The sequence below is a fragment of the Diceros bicornis genome, chromosome 1 (assembly GCF_020826845.1).
Source record: "Diceros bicornis minor isolate mBicDic1 chromosome 1, mDicBic1.mat.cur, whole genome shotgun sequence".
In the NCBI taxonomy this organism is placed as follows: Eukaryota; Metazoa; Chordata; class Mammalia; order Perissodactyla; family Rhinocerotidae; genus Diceros; species Diceros bicornis.
In genome coordinates, this window is record NC_080740.1 from 47,598,180 (window position 1) to 47,625,117 (window position 26,938).

The 26,938-nt window shown below is 39.1% G+C and overlaps 1 protein-coding gene across 2 annotated transcripts in view; it reads left to right on the forward strand.

Annotated features, from left to right (window-relative positions):
• Positions 1–2,592: 2,592 nt before the first annotated feature.
• PRRC1 (proline rich coiled-coil 1) overlaps positions 2,593–26,938 on the forward strand; it is a 37,525-nt gene continuing 13,179 nt past the window's right edge. For both annotated transcript variants that reach the window (XM_058539766.1, XM_058539760.1), the window contains exons 1-7: positions 2,593–2,716; positions 7,475–7,597; positions 8,484–8,873; positions 10,567–10,727; positions 13,821–13,923; positions 17,651–17,814; positions 23,899–24,002. In XM_058539766.1, the coding sequence (XP_058395749.1) occupies positions 7,495–7,597; positions 8,484–8,873; positions 10,567–10,727; positions 13,821–13,923; positions 17,651–17,814; positions 23,899–24,002 (1,025 nt within the window). In that variant the 5' untranslated portion in view covers positions 2,593–2,716; positions 7,475–7,494. The remainder of the gene's footprint in view (positions 2,717–7,474; positions 7,598–8,483; positions 8,874–10,566; positions 10,728–13,820; positions 13,924–17,650; positions 17,815–23,898; positions 24,003–26,938) is intronic.

Genomic DNA, 26,938 nt, shown 5'->3' on the forward strand with positions numbered 1-26,938 from the left:
TCTTATAATACAGCTTATTTGGTTGACTCTTGTCTCTCATGGCCCATAGTGAGTAGAATGGTGCCCACCCCCTCCACCAAAGATACGTCCACCTGGAACTTGTGAATGTGACCTTATCTGGAAATGGAGTCTAGACTCTCAAGGATCTTGAGATGAGATCATTCTGGATTTATGGTGGGCCCTAAATGCAAGGACAGGTATTCTTATGAGAGAAAGGTAGAGGGAGATTTGAGATACAGAGACACAAGGGAGAAGGCCATGTGAAGACAGGCAGAGATTGGAGTTACGCTGGCACAAGCCAAGGAACATCAGGATTGACCACAAGCTGGAAGAGGCAAGGAAGGAGTCTTCCCTAGGGCTATTGGAGAGGCTCTGCTGACCCTTGATTTTGGACTTCTGTCTCCAAGAATCGTGAGATAATACATTTCTGTTGTTTTAGCCAACCAGTAGTTGTAGTTTCAGCAGTCTCAGGAAACTAATACAGCCCACATCCAATCCATCACTAAATCATGACAGCTCAACCTTCAACATATGTCCAGACCATGTACCACCTCCTCCTGCCACATTAGCTATTCTAAGCCACCATTGTCCCATTACTGGTAATTCTGCTTTAATCCTTGAGCCCCTTATAGTCACAGCCATCAGAATGTTATTTAAAACTGAAGTCAAATCTTGCCAGTCCTCTGCTCAAAACCGCTCACCTGCTTCTCGTTTCTCTCAGACTATAACCTAAAGGCCTTATCACAGCCTTCAAGGCTACGTATGATCTGCCCCTGCATCTCTCTGACTCATTTCTCACCACTCTCTCAGTCCTAGTTTCCTTGCTGTTCAGCAGATGTACCGAGCACTCTCCCTCAGAGCCTTTGCATGCTCTTCCTTCTGTCCAGATAACCACACGTCTGCTTCCTTATAAGTCTCTGCTCAACTCCCGCCTCCTCAGAGAAGCCTTGCATGTCCCTCCTGTCTGAAGTGGCCTTCCCCAATTACTGTCTCTGTCACATCACCCTATTGATTTTCCTCAAAGTGCCCATCACAAACTGTACTTAGTTTATTTTCCTGTTCGTAGCCTCTCTCTCCTATGAGAATGAACGCTCCCCAAGTATCTTGCTCATTCTACATTTCCATTACTAATGCTCAGTACATTGCAGCCACTAATAAATATTTGTTGTATGAATGAAGAAACTAACGGCTTTATAGCTATTAAGGGTGTCAACTAAAGAGGACAGAGATAATAACTATTTTCAGCACCACCCCAAACAGCACTTTCTGGAGAGTAACCTAGACAGTCACCTACACACATTCTCAGTGGAAGGAGTAAGAGTCACCACCGAAGGGAACAACCCATTGTAGTTGCAAAGCGAGATCTGAAGTCAGGGCATAGTTAAATAGCATTAACTTTTCGGTGAGGCATTTTAGAATGCTTACAACTATCAAGTCTAAGAGATATATTGATGTTAAATCTATGAATGGGTTCCTGAAAGAATTTGGGAAGAATAAAAACAACTTTTTATGTGTTTTAACAGTCAGCAGTTTAAAAAGTGCTTTCATATACCTTATTTTGTTTGACTCTGTTACTTGCCCGAGTTAGAGTGGCAGATAATATTATTCTCATCTTACAGATGGAAATATGGAGACTTAGTGACCCGTACAGGGTCACAGCTGCGCAACTGGCGTTAGGGTAGTCTCAGACCCAAACCAGGACTTCTGATTTCAAATTCTTTATTTTCCTCCACCGCATTCCATTCACTGATCTATTTAATGTACCTTATTGGACACAGACTGTTTCAGATACTGTTTTAAGTGAAAGTACATAAGGTTAAGACAGTTCAGGGCCGGCCCCATGGCTTGGTGGTTAAGTGTGCGCGCTCTGATGCTGGTGGCCCAGGTTCGGATCCCAGGCGTGCAGGGAGGCACCACTTCTCCCTCTATCCTGAGGCCAAGTCCCACATACAGCAACTAGAGGGATGTGCAGCTATGACATACAACTATCTACTGGGGCTTTGGGGGGAAAAATAAATAAATAAAATCTTAAAAAAAAAAGTTCACAATCTTTGTCTTTAGTTTTTCAATTAAAAAAAAAAAGAATATAAAATACATGTACTTAGGGAAAAAATCAGTATAGTAGCTGCTACCTTTTCCCCACCCCGCTCTCTCTCTCTATCCTGGTGCAACTGCAGTTAGGTGGAAATCTTTGAAAACACATAGGATAAGTCCCCTGTCTGGAGCGAGGTCCTGCCTGGAGGCGGGGTCTGGACTAGACCTAGGCTGGCTCATCTCTATACCCATGGGCGGCCGCGGCACAGGATAAGTGCGAGACACCTGGTAAGAGAGTGCGATTCGCGCGTCTCGGGGGGTGCGGAGGAGAAAGGAGGGCAGTCCTACCGGAGAAAGCTTGTGAAACCGGCAGCGCCACGCCTCGGCGGGCAGCCGGATCTTTGGACCACGGCGCTCGGGTTTAATCTGCGCCCTGGGGGCGGGGCTCCCAGCGAGCGGGGCGGGGCGAGGCGGGGCGGGGCGGGGCGCGGGGCAGGGCGGCGCTCGGCCGACGTGGCAGCCGCAGGGGCATGCGCCGCCGGTGGCCATCTTGGAGGCGGGGACGCGCGGTGGCGAGTTCCTGTCTGCATCTTTCTCCTCGTGTCCCAGCGGTAGTCTTAGCACCCCGATCTCCCTGTCCCCTCCTTTTCAGCTGCCAGCAGACACTCTTGCTGGTCCCCAGGTGAGCGTCAGCCTGGCAGCAGCGCCGATGCATGCGGGCGGCGGTGCCGGGCGCCTAGGGGTTCAGTCCCTGCAAGGTGGGCGGGCCGGCCGGCGCCACGGGATGCCAGGGTCGTGTCGGAGCCCCGCAGTCGTTCGGTCTGGGCTTGGGCGGTGGGAGCATGCGGGGTGCGGCCCGGGCACACGTCACAAGGCGCGCAGTCCCCGCCGCGGATCGCACTGCGGGTGCGGTTCGCGGGTCTTGTTCCGGCACTTCGCTCCTGTCCGGGGACCGAGGCCCGCGCCCCTGGCCGTTTGGCTCCGCCTTCCAGCGCGCTGGCCCGGGGAGAGAGACCCGCGGCAGGCGCACGCTGACCTTAGCCCGGCCCAGCCCGGCCTGGAGACGTGGCAGACGGAGCCCAGGGGGAGGCCGCTCCCGCCTTGGAGGCTCCTGGGTCAACAAACCGGGACCGGCTATGGGAAGCTTACTTCCCGTACGTTCCCCCATCGGTGCCTAGGAGGGCGTTTTCATTCTGCTGTCTCTTTGTTCGTTCCTGGGACCCGCTTGAGGCAAATTTGCAGGATAGCCTGTATCCTAGATTGGCAGAATTTATATCCAAGAGTGTTTTTATCATTTAAAGTAGTTATTTTGAGAGACAGCATGTGTATTGTGAACGTGACACATTTTGGCATTCCAGTCTTTCTCTTTACAGCCACTACTTAATTCAGTGAACATTTATGGAAGTTTATTTTGGGATCAGAGCTGAGAATACAAAGATGAAACTCAGACTCTGCTCCAGCGCTCACTCTCGGGTAGTAGAGACAACCTCTGCGCTAGTAGTACATCAACAATAAGAATTGCTTTTAATGTTTTTACGTTTATCAAAGCTCCATTATTCCGTTTCTTTTCTTGTGTCCTTACAAGTAGCCATTCACTTGTTAACAGGAAAAGCAAGACTCAAGCAAATTGAAAGAGGAGGGTTTGGCCAGAGAGTGAGGACTCAATAATCCAAGCCATTTCCATCCCTTTTTCTTTAGTGTTGATAATTAATACTACTTGTTGTGCTGAGACTTGAGCATTTAAAACATTTACTGTCTTTGACATTTCACTGTTACCTTATCACAATAGCTTTTCTTTAGCAGAAGGTATTATGTTTATGTATAAAACATTTACCCAGTATTGTCATTATGCCAATTCTCAATTAGTATAGCTTTTAAAGACTGAAAGAAGTTGCCCAATTATTCCATGTTGTGGGTTGTATTCATTGTACAGGTTCTTTTGCCAACACATTCGTTAATATTAGGGATCAGGATTCTCTTTAAATCTGACTTCCACTAACTACTATAAGGATTTGGTAGCATCTGAAGGAGGAAGATGAGTGACCAATAGAAAAATGGGGAGATGAAGAAAATTTCAAGGTAGGTTTGGCAGGGAGTGCTAAAGTCCCCAGACGGCCGTTTCTCTCTGAGGTTATCTACCTTTGGTGTATAGGTACTGAATGAAAGGATTTTGCCTCCCTGGATCCCTGTTCTCTGCTTATTGCCATAGATCTTTCCTCTACATTCACAGCCGAACTTTTTGAAAGTGCTGTACATATTTCCCTCACCTCTCAACCCTCAGTCCAGTTAAAACTAGCTTCTATCCCCACTCCTTCCTGGAAACAGCTCTCACTAAGTTCATCTCCACTTTGGCAAGTCCATTGAATTTTTCAGATAACATTCCATTTGGTGTCTCTGCAGCAGTTGATACTGTTGTCCGTTCCTACCTTGAAACACTCTGGCTTTTGGATGCCACAGTCTCCTGGTTTTCTTCTTTTCTTTTTGGTCATCTTGCATTCTTCTTTGCAAGCTTGTCTTCTACCTGGCTGGCTGTTCTTCAGGGGTTGTTTGGATCATCTACTCTTTTCACTTGGTATTCTCAGATAATCTCATCTCTGAACATGACTTTAGGGACTATGAGTAAACTGATGCAAGCCACACTTATGTGGTTTCTAAGCTGCAGACCAAGTCAGTGTGTCTACTTGGATATTTCAAGGAGCTTAAAGTCAGCATGTCCATTATTAAACACTGTGTAGTCCCATCCACCTCTAAGATGTTAAACAAACATCTTGACCTCTTCCAAAGTGAATGGCTCCACCATCTATCCAGTTGTGCAAGTTATGCCTCTCTCCCTCATTGCCCCCACATACAGTCTATCACTGAGTCTTACCACCTAAACATTTCTTGAATCTATCTGCTCTTCTCCATCTGCACTATCATCACCTTAGTCTAGGCCAAAGTTTCTCATCTTTGGCATTATTGATATTTGGGGCCAGATAATTCTTTCTTGTGGGGGTGCCCTGTACATTGTAGAATTTTTAGCAGTGTCCCCAGCCTTTACCTATTAGATGCAAGTAGTACCCCCGCAGTTCTGTCAACCAAACATGATGCCTGGGGGCAGAATCGCCCTCCTCCCCCCATTTGAGAATCACTAGTCTAGGGGTGTTATGATTTTCTATTTGAACTACTTTGATATCCTTCTTAATAGTCTCTCTGCATCTACTCTGACTGTCCTGTGGCCCAATCTGCGTACTGTGGTCAAAGGCATCTTTTCAAAACATAAGAATTGCAAAAAGCTGGAATCAGTCTAAATGTCCTTCATCAGATAAATGGGTAAACAAACTGTGGTATGTCTATAAAATGGAATATTATTCAGCAATAAAAAAGAACCATTGATAACATCCTACAACTTGGGTGGCTCTGAAAAGCATTATGCTGAGTGAAAAAAAGGCAATCTCAAAATGTTGTATACTGTGTGATTCTATTTATGTAACATTCACGAAATGAGAAAATGACAGGGAACAGTTGGTTCCCAGGGCTTATGGTTGGTGGAGGGTGTGACAGAGGAGCAGCATGAGGGAGTTTCTTTGGGGTAAGGAAACAGTTCTGTATCCTGCTTGTGGTGGTGGCTACATGAGTCTGTGCCTATGATGATACTTCATAGAACTACACACACACAAGTGAATGTTAAAACAGGTGAAATACAAATAAGGTCTATGCATTAGTTACTTACTATACCAATGTTAATTTCTTGGGTTTGATCATTGTAAGATGCTATTATTGGGAAAAGCTGGGTTTAGGCTACTCATGAACTCTGTTGTACTTTTGCATCTTCTTGTGAATCATTTTAAAATTTCCTCGAAAAAGTTAAAACAAAAGACAAATATGTCACCCCAAGCTTGAATGCCCTGCGTTGACTTTCTGTTCTTAAGAAACCCAACTCTTTAACCTGGCTTATAAGGCTCAATATGGTCTGGGCTCCTGCCTATGTCTCCAGTCTTCCTTTTCTGCTCCTGCCACGTGGGTTTTCTTGAATGTGTCTTGTTCCCTCTACCTTACAAGGCCTTAATACTTCCTTTATATTCACTTTTTCTTGGAATCTGCCCTTCTTATCTCCTTTCCTTTGCCTAATTAAAATCTAATCATCCCTCAGATCTCAGCTTATATGTGACTTCCTGGGGAACCCTTTCCTGACCTCTAAGTCAAAATCATATTCCTGTCAAAGAGAGCTGTGTTCTCACCCTCAGAGCACATAATTCAGGCTACAGTCCATTGTACATTGTTATTATTTGATCGTCTCCTATGCTGGACTCTAAGTATCTTATTTGGTTTTGCTTACATTGTATTTCCAGAGGGAGTGGTGCAGTGCTTGGCAAGCAGTTGACCATCACTGAATATTTGTTAAATGAGTAAAAACTTCAGAAACAAATTTGGTGTATTTAGAAGTTTTGATTTTGTACTTGAGACAGGCTTGAAAATATGTAATTTCTAAGGAAATGTTCCCATATTTTATAATCCATTTTCATCTGTTAGGACATTGCTATCTAGTAGCATTTTTGCTACGGTTAACTTTTGTTTTTTTTTTTTCTACTTTCCTTTTTTTTTTTTTTTTTTTTTTTGTGAGGAAGATCAGCCCTGAGCTAACATCCATGCTAATCCTCCTCTTTTTGCTGAGGAAGACCAGCTCTGAGCTAACATCTATTGCAATCCTCCCCCTTTTTTTCCCCCAAAGCCCCAGTAGATAGTTGTATGTCATAGTTGCGCATCCTTCTAGTTCCTGTATGTGGGACGCGGCCTCAGCATGGCCGGAGAAGCGGTGCGTCGGTGCGCACCTGGGATCCGAACCCAGGTCGCCAGTAGCGGAGCGCGCGCACTTAACTGCTAAGCCATGGGGCTGGCCCCTACAGTTAACTTTTCTAAAACCTGAGACATATCATTTAGCCATTACTGGTTATGTTTTAGAATGTGAACTAGGAAAACTGAGAATTGAACACATTTAAGGTTTTTTTAATGTTAATAGGAGTAGCCCACATACAGTGCTTTATGAGGAGAGAGGAAGTGTTTCAAAATACTTTAAATAATTTATTTTTATTTTGAATGTAATAATGACTGGAATCTAGATATAAATCTAACATCTATTCATGTGGCAGAAATTAAATTAGTAATTTACAATGTGAAGTATATTGGGTAATTAATTACATAGTTAACATGAAATTCTTTTCCAGTTATGAAATATGTATATGAAAATGTTACAGATTGTTTGCTTATTAAATATTCTCACAGACTGTTTTCTTACGAATTTTGACAGACTCTTCATCTGTAAATAAGTGGCATTACAAATAGTAAAAACAGATTCTCTGTCTTGATGATTATTTTTTAAAATTATTCTCTAACTATACCGGCTTTAAAAATATGCTTTTGATTACTGTGTAATATCTATTACATTTTTCTATTTTTATAGTATACCTTAATTGAATAAAAATGATGGAAGAGAGTGGAATAGAGACAACGCCCCCTGGGACTCCTCCACCAAATCCTGCCGGGCTGGCCACTGCTACAGTGTCCTCCACCCCAGGTCCTTTAGGTACGTGGAGGTGTCTAGTGTCTAGCGTGTCTTGAGGATAGTGAAGATACTGTTATCTTTTCTCAGAGTCATTCAAAAGAAGAATGCACATATTAAAACTTCTCTGATTTTTGCCAGGATGAAGGGAACTAGCCTTCTTTCTTTAAGCCCAAAGACAGAAAACATGTATGTTTTGCTTTAGGTAAACTTTTGTTCTTTATATTCATATTGCCTATAAATCACCTTTCTTGTGACAAAAATATCCTAAAAGGCATGGGTTAACTTTTCAAATGTTCCGTGACTTTGTGGTGATTAATCTTCTGACCAACGTTTTTTTTTTTTTTTTGTGAGGAGATCAGCCCTGAGCTAACATCCGCCAATCCTCCTCTTTTTTTTGCTGAGGAAGACGCCCCTGGGCTAACATCGGTGCCCATCTTCCTCCACTTTATATGGGACGCCGCCACAGCATGGCGTCGGTGCGCGCCCGGGATCCGAACCAGCGAACCCCGGGCCGCCGCAGCGGAGCGCGCGCACTTAACCGCTTGCGCCACCGGGCCGGCCCCTGACCAACGTTTTTGAGCCTTCAGTGTGTAGATTTTTATGCTCACAACAGCAGGGATGAAAAACGACTATTTTATTAAAAACATCAAAATGAACAAATGAAGTCACAAAGATCTACTTATGAACAATACCTTAATTTTATATAGCTGTCTCTTTTACTTACAGGAGTTCAAAGTCATTTGCACTTAATTGTATTCATTGTATATTTTAAATTACACATTTAAAAGTAATTCTTGGGATATGGTCTGTTAAATTTAAAAATTTTGCAAGAAGGTAATGAGATACTTTGAAAGCTAAGTGAAAAGCATTTCCAATTTTGTGTTTTCTCCTCCCCACCATTTTCTAGCTGCAGCCAGTTCCTTTTCTTCTCCAGATGTGTCCTCTCTGCAGTCCTTGCCGCCGCACGCCTACTCTACCCCCCAGCCGTCCCTCCCCCCTGTGAGGCCCTCTGCACCGATGCCTTTTGTGCCTCCCTCCCCAGTTCCTTCTGTTCCACCACTTGTTACTTCTGTACCACCTTCTGTGCCTCCTCCAACTGCTGCTGCCTTCAGTAATCCTCCCCTACCCCACTTCCCACCTTCAACTTCTGCCCCAAGCACTCTTTTATCTGCGCCCTCTGCGGGTCCTCCTACTTCAGGTTTTTCTGTTGGTTCAACTTATGACATTACGAGGGGACATGCAGGAAGAGCCCCCCAGACGCCCCTGATGCCATCATTTTCTGCACCTCCAGTAACAGGTAATTATCTCTGATACTTTGGAATAAATGGCTATAGCTAATGTTTTGTTTATTTTTTAATAACAGCTTTATTGAGATATAATTTACAGATATACAGTTCACCCATTTTACAGTGTGCAATTCAGTAGTTGTTACTGTATTTACAGAGTTGTGCAACCATCACCATAAAATCAATTTTAGAACCTTTTAATCACCAGAAAAAGAAACCTCATAATTATTAGCAATCATTCCCTACTTATTCCCAATCCTCATGACCCCAAGCAACCACTAATCTACTTTTTGTCTCTGAATTTGCCTATTTTGGACGTTTCATATAAATGAAATCTTAAATATGTGGTCTTTGTAACTGGCTTCTTTCACTTAGCATAATATTTTCAGAGTTCATCCATGTTGTAGCATGTGTCAGTACTTCATTCTTTTTTATGGCTGAATAACATTCCATTGTGTGGATGTACTACATTTTGTTTATTCCATTCATCAGTTGATGAACTTTTGGGTTGTTTCTGACTTTGGGCTATTATGAGTACTGCTTTTATGAACATTTGTGTCCAAGTTTCTGTGTGGATGTATTTTCATTTCTCTTGGGTATATACCTAGGCATGGAATTGCTAACTTTGAAAAACTGCTGGACTGTTTTCTAAAGCAGTTGCACCATTTTACTTTCTCACCAGCAGTGTGTGAGGGTTCCAGTTTCTCTGCATTAATGTTTTATTTTTTTAATTCATTTCTTTGATTTCCAGAGTTTCCTGTTCTCATGTTTTTGCCATTTAAATTATTAAAATAAAGTTGATGTAACTTAGTATATGATTTTTACATATTGTAAAATTTAGTATATGATTAGTATATGGAGTGTCAGACAAAATTGCAAAATTTCGTCCTAACGTCTTGTCCACTTACAGAGAAACATCAGGGTGAAGTCTGAGAGTTCTTTAAAGCTTTACTTAAAAAATTATTAGGACTGACTGGTCCAGGAAGTAGTTTTATTTAGCCAGGTAAAAATTCAAAACCAAATAAAAGCTTGTGTGGGCCATAAATTGGTGGTATTGAGCCATTTCCTTTTCTAGGCCAGTTATACCTACTGTTTTGTCTTCCCTGGAATGATTATTGGAAACCAATATCAAACTTCATCCTTGTCATCTTCTGCCTATTTTTCATTTTAGGAAAAGAATCAACTTTATTGTCATTTTTATTATCCAACTTTGCTTATCTACCTTAACCAATAAATTTTTTGTGGAGGACAGTATTATACCCATGTTTATGTATATGTGAATTTTCTTTTTTGAGTTCCAATAGAGTATATAGGGTATGTGTGCTAATTGTTAGAAGCTTTCATCTGATGGGCTTGGGTGCTCACTTCCGTTATTTTTATGCATTGAAGAGATTAGGACTAGAGCTGTCCACATCCAAGTGCTAAATAGGGCAAACATGAAGTCATTTTTGATATATATTTTTTGTGCATTTTCAGGGCACTTAGTGTAAGTCTCTGAAAAGGGAAAGAGATTTCTTTGGAATTTTAATTTGTATTTTTTAAAGGTTTAGGTGATTCTTTGAGTTCATAACTCAATCTTGAAATGCTGGAGTATATAGTTAACATTATTAAAGCTCTTTTGAACTGCTCATCTTGTATCTTCTTTTTATAGGAAATAGCTTATGGAATAAATTACATATATTACAAATTTTTGCCATTAACTAGGTATTTTGCCAGCTCCCATTACTCAGCAAGCCAGTTTGACATCTCTGGCACCAGAACCTGGAAGCACATCAGCCATTACTTTTCCAGAGGAACAAGAAGATCCTAGAATTGGTAGAAGTCAGGATGAAGCATCTGCTGGTGGACTGTGGGGTTTTATTAAGGTAAATTGTATTTACTTTAAAAACTATGCTTAATTTTTTAATTAAAAAACTAATAGATGTTCATTAGAATTTTGAAAATACAAAATGGTATAAGGAAAAAATAAAAATCCTTTTTATTCTTATTACCAGTTTTCTATAGTTCCTCTCAATCTTTTGTATGTGCATATCTATGTAGATGTATCTCTTTTTTAATAAAAATCAAATTCGGGTAATGACATGTGGACACTGTCTGTGTCTTTTCTTTGTCTTTACCTAGCATGTATCATGAACATCTTCCCAGTCAAAAAATATTCTTCTGAAATTTTTTCTATATGGCTGCTTTGCCTTACATGCCCTTGCATTTATTCCCATGTTTTATTTCACTAATCTGTTATTGGCATCTTCTAATTGTAATTCCTATCAATAGAACTGTGATGAGTGCTCTTGTATGCAGATCTTCATGGGCATCTCTGTTTTGTCAGAATTAATTCCTCATGAATGTCAGAGTGAACATTTTAAAAATTCCTAATACATATTGCTCTCCAGGCAGGTTGTACCAGAATACACTGTCACAGCATTTTTCACTTACCAGCGCTGATTATTAATTTGAAATGCAGTATTTTCTACTTTACTAGGCAAAAAAATAATACCTTGTTTTAATTTGCATTTCTTTGTTATTGAATTTGAACTCTTTTTCATGTGATTTTTGTCCATGTGTATTTTTCTTCTATGAAGGTCTCTATTCATGTTCTTTGCCCAGTTTTGGATTGGAATTGGAATGATTTTCTTCTCAATGAATTTGTAAGAGCTCTTAATGTAGTAAGAATATTTTATCATATGCTATTATATATTGCAGTTTTCTCCATTTTTACCTTACATTTTAATTTTATAATGCTTTTTTGACACAAAAGCTTCGAAATTTTCAAGAGTCCTTTCTATCGGTCTTTTTTATTTTTCAATTTTTTTAGGATAAAAATGACCTTTTACCACCATAAAATACGATCAGTGTTTTTCTATGATTTCCTCTAATTCTGGAGCTGATACTTACTTTACTGTATTATATGAAGTAGAAGTAAAACTTAATTACCGTCCAACCACTTAATGGACTGTTCCAGCATCTTATCCCGGTGATTTGATGTGTCACCTTTATCTTAGTTACGCAGTCGTGTGTTAATGTCAGTTTCTGGGCTCTGTATTCTGTTCCACTGCTCTGCCGTGGTTGCAATAGTACCACACTATTTTCATTCTTATAACTCTGTTTGCTTATTATACTAATATTTATTGAAAGCCTGCTCTCTGGTGAGGTGTGGATGGGGAGTATTCGTTGATGAATAAGAGAGAAAGGTCATTTCCCAGTCTTTGTGTTCATAGAGATATATCAGTATTTGGTTTTATAAGTTTGCTGATTTCTCTTTTCTTCAAAAGTTTTCTTTACTAGTCTTTTCCATTTATTTTTCTTAATGAATTTTGGAATCACTCTGTCAAGTTCCCCCCAATATTCTGCTGAGGGTTTGGCTACAATTTAATTATGTATTGAACATATTTTTAAATTAGTAGGTGGTTAACTGATTACAGTACTTGAGCTTCTTATTTCTGAAAAATGGCATTTTTCTAAGCTTACTTTTTTATATCCTACTGTACTTTTTTTGGGGCGGGTGGGAGGAAGATTAGCCCTCAGCTAACATCTGCCAATCCTCCTCTTTTTGCTGAGGAAGATTGGCCCTGGGCTAACATCCGTGCCCATCTTCCTCTACTTATATGGGACACCGCCACAGCAAGTGGCTTGACGAGCCGTGTGTTGGTGCGCCGGGGATCCGACCCTGCAAACCCCGGGCCGCTGCAGCAGAGCACGCACTTAACCGCTACACTACTTGGCAAGCCCCCTTGTGTACTTTTTAAAGGTTTTTCTTTTTCTTTTTTTTTTCTTTTTGAGGAAGATTGGCCCTAAGCTAACATCTGTTGCCAATTTTCCTCCTTTTTTCTTTTTTTCTCCTCAAAGCCCCAGTAGATAGTTGTATGTCATAGTTGTACATCCTCCTAGTTGCTCTATGTGGGACGCCGCCTCAGCATGGCTTGATGAGTGGTGCGTATGTCCATGCCTAGGATCTGAACCGGCGAACCCTGAGCTGCTGAAGTGGAGCATGCAAACTTAACTGCTATGCCACCAGGCCAGCCCTAAAGGTTTTCTTTATATAGGGACTATCACTGCTTTTCCTTGTTAAGAGCATGTGTCAGTGTGTTAGTTCCAGTTGTGATGCCCAGTTCAACTCTACAGGTCTTGTAAACAACTCTTCTAATATTTAGCGTAAGACTGATTGACAGTCTTAAATACCGGTGTTATGAACTCATCTCTTTTCTGAATCGCCTTAATTTAATGACAGGTTGGAAGAGGTGGAATCATGGCCTGTTAGCCAGATGCCATATCAGGAGGCACTGCTCTCTCTAAGTCTCTTTTATCTTGGGAGAAGTGTAGCATAAGAAGGAAATACTCAGCCCTGGTGCCTTCTGTTGACTAGTGCAGTTTTAAGAATTCAGGGAAATAGGTCTGGCTTAAAAGGGAGAATTTGGGAGTGAACAAAACAAACAGGAAATAGGAAAAAAAGAAGAAATTTTAGTGAAACATAGCAGAATATTAAGATAATAAGTAACTTCTAGGGAATAAAGATGACAAATGTTTTTATTGTTTCTATTTTTTTTATTAGGGAACAAAGTATGGGTCTATAGAGACATCTGATTAAAATCTTTATTGGGGACCTAGATGGACAAGTTTTGCCTAGTCTTTTATATAAATAAATAGAAATAAACTGTACGTATACATAGAAATAAAATAAATATATATACATACACACACATATGTTTATTCAGTATATACTTCCCAGGCTGATGCTACTCAAAGTGTGGTCTGCAGACTGCTGTTGGTCTGTGATGAGATAAGAAGGAAATTGAGAGTAAACATTTTGAAATTTAATAGCAATTTGATATTGCCATAAACTTGTTTTTCTTATATTTTACAAAAGTATAGCTCTGCGATACCCTGGAAACTAAAAAAAATTTCTTTCACCAACAAATGATCATGGTGTTCTTTGTATTTATATGTTAATTTGTCTTGTGCAGGGTGTGGCCGGGAATCCAATGGTGAAGTCGGTGCTTGATAAAACCAAACATTCGGTAGAAAGCATGATTACGACGCTGGACCCTGGCATGGCTCCATATATCAGTATGTACTGAAGACAGAGCAGCATCTGTCATATGACGTTAAAGTATGTGCCAGGGTTAGCCTCTAATCGTAATTCCACAGGTCTTGTAATTGGTGGAAATCCTCTTGTATTCTTATGTTGTCAGTCTTAGTTTTGGTATTATTAATTCATCTTTTCTTAGTCACTATTAAATAAATTTTGAAAACTCCACAGAATGAACTTTGGAGGAGTAAAATGATGTGAATTATTAGTATACTTACTGATTTTAATTGTAAATATGGTTAATGTTGCTTTTATGAATACTTCATTCACTCTTGACATTTGAAGTGATGCTTTGTTCATATTTGATTTTGACGTTTCTCCAATTAACTATTTTAATTGAATGTGTTTATGCTTAACTCAGGAATAATATTTTGGGGGGAAGTTAATCTGTTTACTAATAATATCTGATTACTTGGTTTGTTGTGAAAGCTATTTTAACTTCTTTTGAACCCTCGTTACCAAGAATCCTCCAGACAGTTGATAAAGACATGCTGTCTGCTGTTTAGTTTTTAATGTACATATCCAATATGTGAAAAAACATAATCACTTAGCAGACTCAGGGACCAGTTATTCTGTTGAAGATAACAGTTTATAGGCCAAAGCTGTGCACCAGGTACGTGAATAGAGATTTTCAGAAGCAAAAGACTTGATAGCTTTCATGAGTCTTTACTGTGTTGGTAGTGTACTGTCTAGTAAATGTAAAAGATAAGACTTGACGTGATAAGTACTGGTTATTAAATGCTTGCTCTGCCAGGCACTAATTTTCATAAGAGCTCTGCAAGGTAGGTATTATTGGCCTCAAGTTTTAGATGAGGAACCTGGGTTCAGAGAGATTTAATCCTAGATCACACAGCTTGGTGGAGCTAGATTGACCCCATGTTTAATTTTTTTACACTTAGCCACTTTGTTTCCCTTAAAGTAGAAAATCAAGTCAAGAATTAAATCAGCTGAATTGCTCTTTGTGTTTATAACTGCCAAAGATTTAGAAATTGGACCCTACCCTATATATCTATTTCATATATTCGTAATCAAGTTTGACATAATTAATGCATCTTATATATACTTTTGTTCACAAGCTCGTATTTTCAATGAGGGAAAGAAAGGAATTAGTGTTTTTGGCACTGTTGCTGTTTTAATGGGTTTTGTGTTAGACTGTGAAAGCCATTATCTTATTTCATCCTTAGAGCCAAGCCCTGTGAGGGGCAGGGATTCTACTCTGAAGAAACACACTCAGTGACCTCCCCAAGGTAACAAAGCTAGTAAATGATAAAGTCAGGGCTCAAACCCAAGACTGTTTCTCAGACCAGTAGTCTGCCTGACATCAAGAAAAAGGGAAAAACCAAGGAGAGAGGGAGAGAAAGGTAACAAAATGAAATTTGTATTTTAGAAAATATCATAACTGATATAATCAGTTAGGTATAAAAAGCAATAAAACTGAGTGTGAAAAAAGCTGACACCTTACTGGCAGGCAGCAAAAGCAAGACCATTCTGGTCTAACAAAACTCAAAGTAAAACAACGATGTTTTTACACAAATATTCCAGAAATCACCATAACAATTTCAAATCTATCGAGAAAGCACAAGAACTATTAGAAATGGATTTTAGCAGTTTAACTTTCTACATGCTTTTAATTCGTTATCCCTTCATTATCATGAAAGCCAGCACCACTCACCACAAAAAGGCTGAAAAGCTTTTGACCTGAAGTTTAATGGAGCAGTACTCAGCTAGGGTCAAGAGATATGTGCCACATGGAGAAAAAGATGAGAGAAAAGTATATTCTTCCTCTTTTCTCCTATGTGACCCATTGCTTTTAGATTTTAGTAACTTACAAAATTCCAGTAAAGACAGGATCTGTGGAACATTATGTCAATCGGGAAAAAAGAGATCCATGATAAAAAACCCAAATATTTGGAAAATATTTTCAACTATTCTATAAGTTATTTATTAGGGAAAAGCACAGCGTTGTTTCTGGGGCAAAATGTTTTACAATACGAACAGCTTTCTTGAGAAATCTCTTTACCGGGGTAGCCATTAATGCCAAGTAGCAAAATGTGGTGTGCTTGGAACCAGGCCTTTGAATTCAGTGTATCACAGCATGTCAGATTAAGATTTGAAAAATTAATTAGGCGTATTTGTCAGATTACTCTGTCTAAATAGTACAAGGTTTTTAAAATAAATAATTGAAATATTTAAAATGTTTTATTTCATATTGCTCTTAGCCCTTTTAAATATCAAGTTTTATGTACGTTGTATTTCAGTTTTCATAAATGCTTGAATATTTATATAGGACAGTAATAGATGTATAGTTTAGAAATAAATATCCATTTATGTGCTTTTCTTTTAAATAATGGGGCTGTATAATAGAAAAGTTTGGCTCCCACATTTAAGGTATTTTCTGGATAAAAAGCACATTTCATGGTAGTCCTTGTTTAGTGCAGAACTTCTGTGCAACTCTTTGACAAGTTATTTATCATCCGTTACAGTCTTTATTGTCATTTTCTATAAAGTGAGTGTCCTAAATGTGTAACTTATACTTCACAAGCCAGTTATTTAATTTCTGTGATTGTCCCTAGCTGAAGAACTGGAAACTGGCATCCACATGATGTTAGAAGTTTGTGTATAATAGATGTCTGTCTTTATTAACCAACCGCAGAAAAACCATTTTGGTTTGCAACCTTAAAAATGCAATAAATGTGTCTATCCAGAGTTTAAACTAATCAGAAAATGAAACTTGGCTAACTTAGTAGAGTGGTATAGTAGAAAAACATACTGTTTCCATAGCTGCTATAACATCATTTCCCAAATTGATGTCTATGGAACACTTTTTAGGAGCTGTTATTAGATGCTAAAAAAGTATTCCATGAACAGATGGAGAATACTGGTTTAAAGTTATGATTTTTAGTTGTTGGATTTCTCAGACTCTTTATGTTAATGTGCATTGTGCAAGAAAGATACATAGTATGCAGCATCTCCCAAGCTTGTTTGACCACAGCATGCTGTTTTCAGGGGGAGCTACTAGTATATTCTGGAACGGTATTTCATAGTATACAGAAAAACGTGTTCATTTGTGGCGGATATGCTATTCAGAACCATTAGAAGGTATGTACTATCTTCTGCTTACAAATAAGACTTCCTCAGGTATTGCATTAAATTCTCATTTTCAAACTCAGGAAAAGTTGGTAGTTCAGGGCTAAGCACTTGTTGGAATAAGATGCTGTTGATTAGAGGGTGAAAATGCCTCTGGTTGCATCAGATCGTGAAAAGAGGATTTCAGAGTCTGACAGACCTGGGTTTGAGTCCTGACATCATCACTAAGTAGTTATGTTACCCTGGGCAAGATCTTATCAGCCTCAGTTTCCTCAGCAAGTAAAAAAAATTAATAATCTAGGAGCTGGCCCCATGGCCTAGTGGTTAAGTTCGGCGTGCTCTGCTTTGGCGGCCCAGGTTTGGTTCCCAGGCACAGACCTACACCATTTGTCGGCAGCCATCCTGTGGTGGTGACTCACATACAAACTAGAGGAAGATTGGCACAGACATTAGCTCAGGGCCAATCTTCCTCACCAGAAAAAAAAAAAGGTTAATCCATATCTTGCATTGTTTTGTGAGGTTAGTGATAATTATGTAATAAAATTTTAGCATATGGTAGTAATTATGAGAGCTTCATTATTTTAATTTGGAATTGAAATTTGCTTCTGGCCTTTCTAGAATCTGGAGGTGAACTGGATATTGTAGTGACCTCAAATAAAGAAGTGAAAGTCGCTGCCGTCCGAGATGCCTTTCAGGAGGTCTTTGGCTTAGCTGTTGTTGTGGGGGAAGCTGGGCAGTCCAATATCGCCCCACAACCGGTGGGCTATGCGGCTGGATTAAAAGTGAGTAATAGCACCCGTTTTTCAGAATACAGAAACTGGAAGTTAATTTTTTTATAATTCTGATAATAATCCTATGACCTGTGTGGAGCTAATGGGTTTTTACATACTGACATATTGATCAGCTTCGTTTTTAATTGACAGCTCTGTAGTGTTACGAAGATATAGTGGAGTTTTAACTTAAAGAGACCTAAGATGGGTTTTGATTATTGGAAGAGGGGAGGAAACACGTGCAGAGAGGACAAAAAAGAGTAGTTAGTCCTAAGAGAGCTCTTCTTAACGCAGTGTTAACATTTCAACCAATTACTTAAATTATAATATCCTTTGAATCCCGTAAGCTTTTTATTACTATCACTATTAATACTACTTTACAGTTACGTATTTCTTCATGGTTTATGGGACTCTCCTGTATAGTAGAGTAGTAATGGGGTTCTAGGAAGCAGGTTCTGGATTGACCCTGCAAGTCTTCCTTTTCTCTTGTACTTGGTGAGGGGACTCAGCACTCAGCTGAAAAGCTTTTCTTAGCTCACTTGCTTTGATTCTTCCCCTTGCCTGTCCTTTTAACTCTCTTGCCTTAAAGACCTGATGACCTGGCACCTTATAGGCACAATGCCTACATATAATGAGAGTTTGCTAAGGTCTCATCGACATATAGAGGCCTGTGAAATCTTATTACCAGTAATAACCCACTTATCAAAAGGAAGACATTGCCTTAGTTTTTCCATAGTGAGGGAAGAGGATCTCGTGATTGAGTCTATAGATAATCCCTACGTAATAGGGGCAGATGGTAGAATGACTTATTTTGAAGAGAAATTTCACACAACTGCATACTGACACCATCACTTGAACATCACATACTTTGTCTTCTGACCTGTTAACCATTACAGAACTCATCATACATCTACATAAAACCAATTCCGTTACCAGTGTACTAGATCTGGTCCCTTCTAGCCTATTCACTGTTCAAGTTCCAAGAATTTTGCCCTCTCTCTCATACAGTTCTTACCATCAGCATACAGACATACAAACATCTCTCCCACCTTAAAAAACAAAAATAAACCAAAGAAAACCGTAAATTTTTTGACCCCACTTCCCCTATCACTTACCACGTTAGTTTTTTGCTTCCTTTTGCAGCAAAACTCTTCCAAAGAGCTGCCAACAGTTTATCTCTAATTCTTCCCTGCATATTCTCTTAAACCCACCCATTCAGGCTCTCACCCCCACCACTCCACTGAGAATGCTTTCAAGGTCCCAATGCTCTACATCTTATTTGATCTTTCAGTGGCTTTTGAGACAGTTCACCATTTACGCTTCTATAATGTTTTTTCATGTGACTTCCGAGATACCACACTTTTGGTTTTTTCCCTGCCTTGCTAATTGCTCACTCCTCTGTACTTCCTTTGCTGGTTCCTCCTTTTCTCTCCAACCTCTTGATGGTCTCCTCTTTATCCACATTCACTCCTCTGGTCATCTCATACTGTCCCATGGCTTTAAACACCATCTGTGTGCTGACAGTTTCACATTTGTATCTCCAGCAGAGACCTCTCATGTAAACCAGATTTATGTAGAAGTTGCCTTTTCGACACCTTCACTTGAATGTCTCAAACTTAATATGTCTAGTACTCCACTGCTTTTCTTTCCTCCCAACCTGCTCCCCGCAGCCTTCTCCATCGCAGTTGATGGCAGCTCTGTCCTTCCATTTTCTTGGATGAGAAATCTGGGAGCCATCCTTGTCTTCTCTTGTTACCATATCCAATTCATTGAGAAATCTTGTTCGCTCTACCTTCAGAATGTCTTCAGCATCTGACGACTACTCACTGTCCCCACTGCTGCCTCCCTGGTTGGAGCATCACAGTGTCTTGCTGGAATCTTGCTGTCACCTCCTAACAGGTCGTTCAGCTTCAGCCCTTGTTGCCTTATAGGTTGTTCTCAACAGAGGAGCCAAGATAACCTTTCAAAACATAGGTCAGGCCATGCCAGTCTTCTTTTTAAAACTTTATATTTCACTCAGTGTAAAACCCAAATGCCTGGGGCCGGCCTGGTGGTGTAGTGGTTAAGTGTGCGCACTCCACTTCTTTGGTGGCCTGGGGTTCGCAGGTTTGGATCCCAGGTGCGGACCCACGCACTGTTTATCAAGCCATGCTGTGGCAGTGTGCCATATAAAGTGGAGGAAGATGGGCAGGGATGTTAGCCCAGGGCCAATCTTCCTCAGCAAAAAGAAGAGGATTGGCAACAGATGTTAGCTCAGGGCTAATCTTCCTCAAAAAAAAAAAACCCAGATTCCTTACAGAGGCCTCTACAGCCCGACACGACCTGTCTGATAGGGCCTTCTGGTTTATTCTCTGGCTTCATCTGCTAGTCTTCCCCCTTTGCTCACTCCACGCCAGCCATGTTGGCCTCCTTGCAGTTATTCATACTTGTCTGGCACGCTGCTCTCTTCAGTAGCTGGTTCCTCTCTCTGGGACACTCTTCCCTCAAATACTTACTGATTGACTCCTTAACCTCCTCCAAGTCTTCCCCTAGATCTTCCCCCCACGGTGAGGGTGGTCCTGACTGCCCTATTTGAGGACCACCCTCTGCACCTGCACTGCTGATCGCCCTTACCCTCCTCTGTTTTTTCCTATAGCCCTCAGTACCTTCTGATATACTATTTAATTTACTTTTATATTATTTTTATTTTTTTAATGCTTTTTCCCACTAGAATTAAGTTCCACAAGAACAGGGATCTTTGTTTTGTCCACAGATGTGAACTCTCAGAATAGTGCTTGGAGTTCTTTAAAATGAGTATCCAGCAGTCTTATCAAGTTATCTTGGTATAAAAAAATTCAAAATGCTAGGGTAAATTTTTTAAATTAATACTTTATTTCCTCAAGTGAGCAGTCTAATACAGAAGACATTTTCATTCTGGGATCTATTTTGAGTTTTGATGTAACACTCAGTCTTTTGAGAATAGATATTTTTCCCTGAACAGAACTCGAGCGGCCCACCTGTTGCTATACCTTGGTAGAGTACCTTTACAATCAACTGGTGGTCTTCAAACTGGTGTTTGAAGTACCTCTGGTGATACACAAAGCTTTTGCAAGGTCTGAGTAGACTCAGGTAGTGTTAAGGAACTCAGCTACTTCCTCAACTTCCATGTGTACTCTTTCCTAAAATTTTTCTGCCTGAATACGTGCCTGTGATTGTATTCCATGTCCCTTTATAAGCCATTCTCCTGTTCCATGTCCCCTTAAAAAGCCCTGTTCTCTCTGATTAGAAAATAAAGACATCTCTCTCACCCACTGAGTCCTAATGTGATACATTGCCTCAGAACATAAAATCCTCCTGAATGTCATTTGAAGGGATAATTCAAAATACTGTTTTAGCTATTGAGAGGGCAAATGACGTAATGACTAGGTAAAGTCCTTTTGCAAGTTGTGTAGTTCCCGATTGTTTGTTCTCAACAAAACTGAAAAAGGACCAGATAGAGTTTTCAGCAGATTGGTCGTTCATAATTTTTGATGATAGATCACCGTGTGATTTTTAGACTATGACTCAAAATTTCATGGTTTTTAAAACATGGGTCTTAAATATTTTATGTTGAATATCATTACACAGAAGATATTTAAAATTAGATATTGGACTTGAGAGGCTGATGGAGATTTTTTTCTGCAAAAACACCTTATTTTGTGGATATTATTAGTAGTTAGTTTGTGTTGTGATTTTATTAGTATTTGACAGATTTATTTTTGCTATGGATTTTTGTCCTTCAAATTTAGACATATGGGCTCCCTTTCCACAATCTTCAGTACAAGCTTAAAATTAAAATTCGTTGAAACTGATATTAAGTATATATAGGAAAGGAATTTGCAAACTTATCAGATGTTTATTTTTCTCAAACAGTAGGGGGAGCTAACGAGAAGAAGAATAATGTAGAATCCTAGAATATTAAAATTTCAACCCAGTTTTTTCTCCCCATCAAATTTTATTGGAAAATGAATGGCTTTTTTTTGACTACAGGTTTCCTTTAAACGTATAAAATTGTTTAAGGAAATAAATCAGCCTTTATTAAAGTTAGGAAGCTTCTGAAGCTTCTCCTATGCCAAGTATTAATTTTATTGAAAAGCCAATCATAGTTATGACCATTGTTTTATAGCTTATATTCAACAAAGATGTAGTTAATAGCTACAAGCACTTATCAAGAGGCATGGAATTTTGATTATCTGAACCAAGTTGCTTAGTATAAGCTCCTAGAGTATAGTGTAAGTTCAAGGGACCTTTCTCTATCTTACTTCAGTTCTGAGGTAATTACTTCAGTGTGGCCTCTAAACTTCCTAATTCTTGATCCCCTACATTGCTGAAAAATAAAGTTAAAATTCCATTGTCAAAACATTGGTATGGACTAATAATAAAGTGTCTGTATTCGTGACTCCAAAAGATGCCACGTTTAATTAATGTTGTAGTCAGAGGAGAAGAGAGACCAATATAACCCCCTCTTCATTTTCTCTTCTGGATTCCATAAACAAAGAATTAAAATTGTCTGCCTAGCTCATTACTTATAGGTGCTAATTAATTTTAATTAAATATTTTGTAAACCCTATGAAGCATAAAGCCGTATGCTGTAGGATGGTAAAAAAATGAACAAACTTAGTTTTTGTTTCCTAGAAGCATAAAATCGAGGAATATTTCATTGTAGTGCATAGCCGAGATATCACCTTCAAAGAGGTGGGGATGAATCTGTAAATATCTCACTAATCCCCTAATAGCTGTTACCGACTTAACATTTATTTAAACTTCATTATAATCAAAATTTATCTGTAACTCCCTCTTGGGAGGAGTGAATTAGGCAAATTTAAATTATCCAGTATAAAAAGTTAAGTTCATTTTATCTGTTATATTTTCTTTCAAATGCAACAGCTGCATCCTCATTCAGTATTACTGGATTTGGTGATGCCATATTGACACTATTCAGATTCTTAACATTAGCAATGTAGGGCTTCAGAAGCCCTGTATTTTTTCCTTCGTTTAGTTTTTCATGTAGTAAGTTCTTATTGAATGCCTATTAGGTTAGGCATTGCTAGGTACTACAAATATAAGAGTAAGTAAAGATACACAGTCTTGATTTTATTGTGGTTTAAATCTTGTCTTCTTTTCTCCTTCATCTTTGTAAGCTAATGTCTTAAATTGGTTTACCCATTCTCAAAGTTGTCACTTTCTCTTCATTCAGTTGTCTCTGAAATAAATTTGTCTTAAATGTCCTAGCTTTCTTAATTTTCACTTGAATAAGGCTTGACCACTTAATCTCATTCACTACTTAGCTCTGCTGTCTATAATAAAAACAGGTGTATTATCCATGGCTAGTTTTATTCAGAAATAGTTTTATCTTGCTTTTTTAATATATTCTCAGCAAATCATTTATGATCACTGTTTATGAAGTGAATCAGATAAAAGTAAACAGCAACCTTGCCCTCGTTAATCCAGCTTGTAGTTTTGTCTTATGATGTATATTTAATTAATCTATATAGTGTTCTCAGCCCCTCTATTTTGTTTCATAAGTGGTAATAATTTTCCTGCATAAACTTTGGTGTAATGTATACATTTTCAGTTAAAAAAAAAAAAAAAGCTCATTTTGGTACATATTTAAGGCTATATTTAAAGGGGATGAGAGGAAAAGAAAAAAACGTATTTACTGTTGATATGATTGGCTACCAAGAAAATTCAAGAGGGAATCAACTAAAAAACTGCTAGGACGGATAAAAGATTTTTATTTAGTAAAATGGCCTCTTGCCAGATCAACATTAAAAAGTACAGGGTTTCTTTATATTGGTAATAACCAATTAGAACATGTAATATAAAAATAATCCACTTCACAGCAGCAACCAAAATAATAATGCATACGGGAATAATTTGGCAGGTACACTGCAAAGTTAATACTGAGGGGAACATGATTGGACTTTCTCATGTTTTATTCTCTGTACTCTTGTTTGAATGTTTACAGTGAGTTTATTTGTGTTTGTGTATAAATGTATACATCTGTTACTTATATAATTAGTATATTTATTACTGAATAATTTGAAATGGTTTCTAACCTACACTGTTGTTATTCAGGGTGCTCAGGAACGGATAGATAGCTTGCGTCGAAATGGAGTGATCCATGAAAAGCAGACTGCTGTGTCCGTAGAAAACTTCATTGCAGAATTGCTACCCGACAAGTAAGAGGCTTTTTTTTTTTTTTCTAACATAGTTGCAATTTTTTTTCTTACAATGAGAACTTTCAAGATCTACTCTCTTAGCAACTTGCAAATATAAAAGACAGTATTATTAACTGTAGTCACCATGTGTACATTAAATCCCTATGACTTAATTTATTTTATAACTGGAAGTTTGCACCTTTTAACCCCCTTCACCCATTTTGCCCACACCTCACCCCTCTGGCAACCATCAATCTGTTCTTCGTATCTATGAGTTTGGATTTTTGTTTAGATTCCATATATAAATGAGATCATACAGTATTTGTCTTTCTCTGTCTGACTTATTTCACTTAGCATAATGCCCATCCATGATGTTGCAAATGGCAAGATTTCCTTTTTTTTTTTTTTTTTTTTTTTTTTTTTTTTTTTTTTTTGTGAGGAGATCAGCCCTGAGCTAACATCCGCCAATCCTCCTCTTTTTCTGCTGAGGAAGACGGCCCTGGGCTAACATCTGTGCCTATCTTCCTCCACTTTATATGGGACGCCGCCACAGCATGGCTTTACCAAGCAGTGCGTCGGTGCGCGCCCGGGATCCGAACCAGCGAACCCCGGGCCGCCGCAGCGGAGCGCGCGCACTTAACCGCTTGCGCCACCGGGCCGGCCCCAAGATTTCCTTTTTTATGGCTGAAAAATTGTCCATTATATATACCTTTTTTTTTTTTTTGCTTGAGGAAGATGGTCCCTGAGCTAACATCTGTGCCAGTCTTCCTCGACTTTTTTTTTGTATATGGGACACCGCCACAGCATGGTTTGATGAGCACTGTGTAGGTACATGCCCAGGATCCGAACCCCGGGTCGCTGAAGCAGAGTGTGCAAACTTAACCACTTTTAATAGATGGCTTTTTTATGGGAAAAAAAATTTTTTAATGTACTGGATTGATTTATATTGAAATAACTTCCCAGTTGTTGAAATCTACCTTCTCTTGTAATCACATTGTGGTTTTGTTGTTCTTTGAACTTTTTGTTTGTTTATTTAGTATTGAATAACACTGTGCCCAGTACTTGGTGGCTATAGTATACAAAAAATGTTCTCCCACTTTGGGGGTATATTATAGGCCAGTTGGGAGAGAAAATATATACACAGATGAACGGTTTTAAATAATTACATAAGAAAGCATTTAATTTTTTGCTGACTGGAAATCTTATATACAATATCAGTGGAGGTAACTCAGTGTGGAGGTCATGTCAGATGAGATTCGTGAGTGATTGGGACTTGAACTGGATTTTGAAGAGTAGGTAAAATTTGGATAAGTGGAAAAGAATAGGTAGGACATTCTGAGTAGAGGAAAAGTTTGAAGATGATTAAGATGTATTCTGAGGTCTGTGATTATATCAGGATGGCTGAACTTTTGTTGGATAGGAAATGAAGTGATTTGGGGACAGATTGTGAAGAGCTTTAAATGCTAGTTTGAGAAGTTTGAACTTACTGTGTAAGCACCAAGGAACCATCCAATGATCATTATTTCATTTCCCCCTCTATTAACCTTTTACTGTTTAATGGTTACCTTAGAGATTGATTACATTCTGCCTTCTTTGATGTATTACGTAATTTTTATTATACTGAAACCTCTCTTAATACCATTTACCTCCTGCCCCTTCATCTTTTACAGCATTGTGGTCAAGTATCTTACTTTTGCATGTATTGAAAACTCCTAAGATATAACTAGTATTGTTCTGTGCAGTCAGTATTCATTTATGTTTACTCTGAATTCCTTCCTGCATTTTTGTTTTTCCTTCTGCCTAGACAACTTCCTTTGGTACTGCATTATGATGGAGGACTGGAGCTATGAATTCTCTCAGCTTTTGTTTGTCTGAAAGTGCTTTTAATTCACCTTTATTTTTGAAAGATATTTTTGTTGGATATAGAAGTCTAGGTTGGCAGTTCTTTTCTTTCAGCACTTTAAAGATGTCATTGTATTGTTTTCTGGCTTCCATCATTTCTCTTAAGCAGCAGCTATCCATCTTATTGTTTCCGTGAAGATAATGTTTTCTGTGGCTGCATTTAGGACTTTCTGTGCTATTTTATTTTTGCAGTACTGTGGTACACCTAGGTGTCTGTGTATTTGCTTGCTTTTGTATTTAAATCTTTGTGGATTCACTGAGCTTCATTCTGTCTTTCATTGGATTTATGTCTTTCATCAGTTTTGGAAAATTTATGGCCATTATATCTTCAGAATTTGCTTCTGGCCCATTGTCTCTCCTTTCTCTTTCTAGGACTCTTAATTACATGCTTGTTCACGTTTTGACAGTGTTTCACGTTGCTCACATTGTCGTCCCCCCCTGCCCCTCCCCCACTCTGGTTTTTCTCTCTCTGTTCTTCAGTTTGAGTGTTTTCTATTCACAGCTTCAGGTTCAGTAATCCTGTCTTCTGCTGTGTACGGTCTGCTGTTAGCCTATATGTTGAGTTTTTTTCCCTAAATAGTTCAGTTTATCTATTGAATATCTATATATTTTCGTCTATTTTGACTATCTTCACCTCTTTTTTCTTGAATCTTTGAGTCATAGTTATTTTAAAATCCTTGTCTACTAACTCCAGCCTGTGGGTCACTTGTGAGCCTCCTTTAGCATCCTTTTGGTGTGATGATATATGGTGCTGTCTCTCTGAATGCCTAGTAATGTTCAAAAGCTAGACATTGTTTATAAGGAACTGTCGAGTCTTCAGGTGAACTTGAGAAGGTTCACCCTTTCCTCTATTAAACAGAGTTGTGGGGTGTGTGTGGAAATGGGTAGTGTGGTGTACTTGAGTCACAGACTGAGCTGAGTTGAGGCTGGGTTGCACCCAGGCTCAGCTGCAGGTCTTCACCTCGTCTTTGACTGGTCTGGTCTCCCTGTCCAGCGTGTTATTCCTTTTTGTCCTTCTTGCTTCTGTGTCTCTTTGATGCCTTTAGATGTGTGAC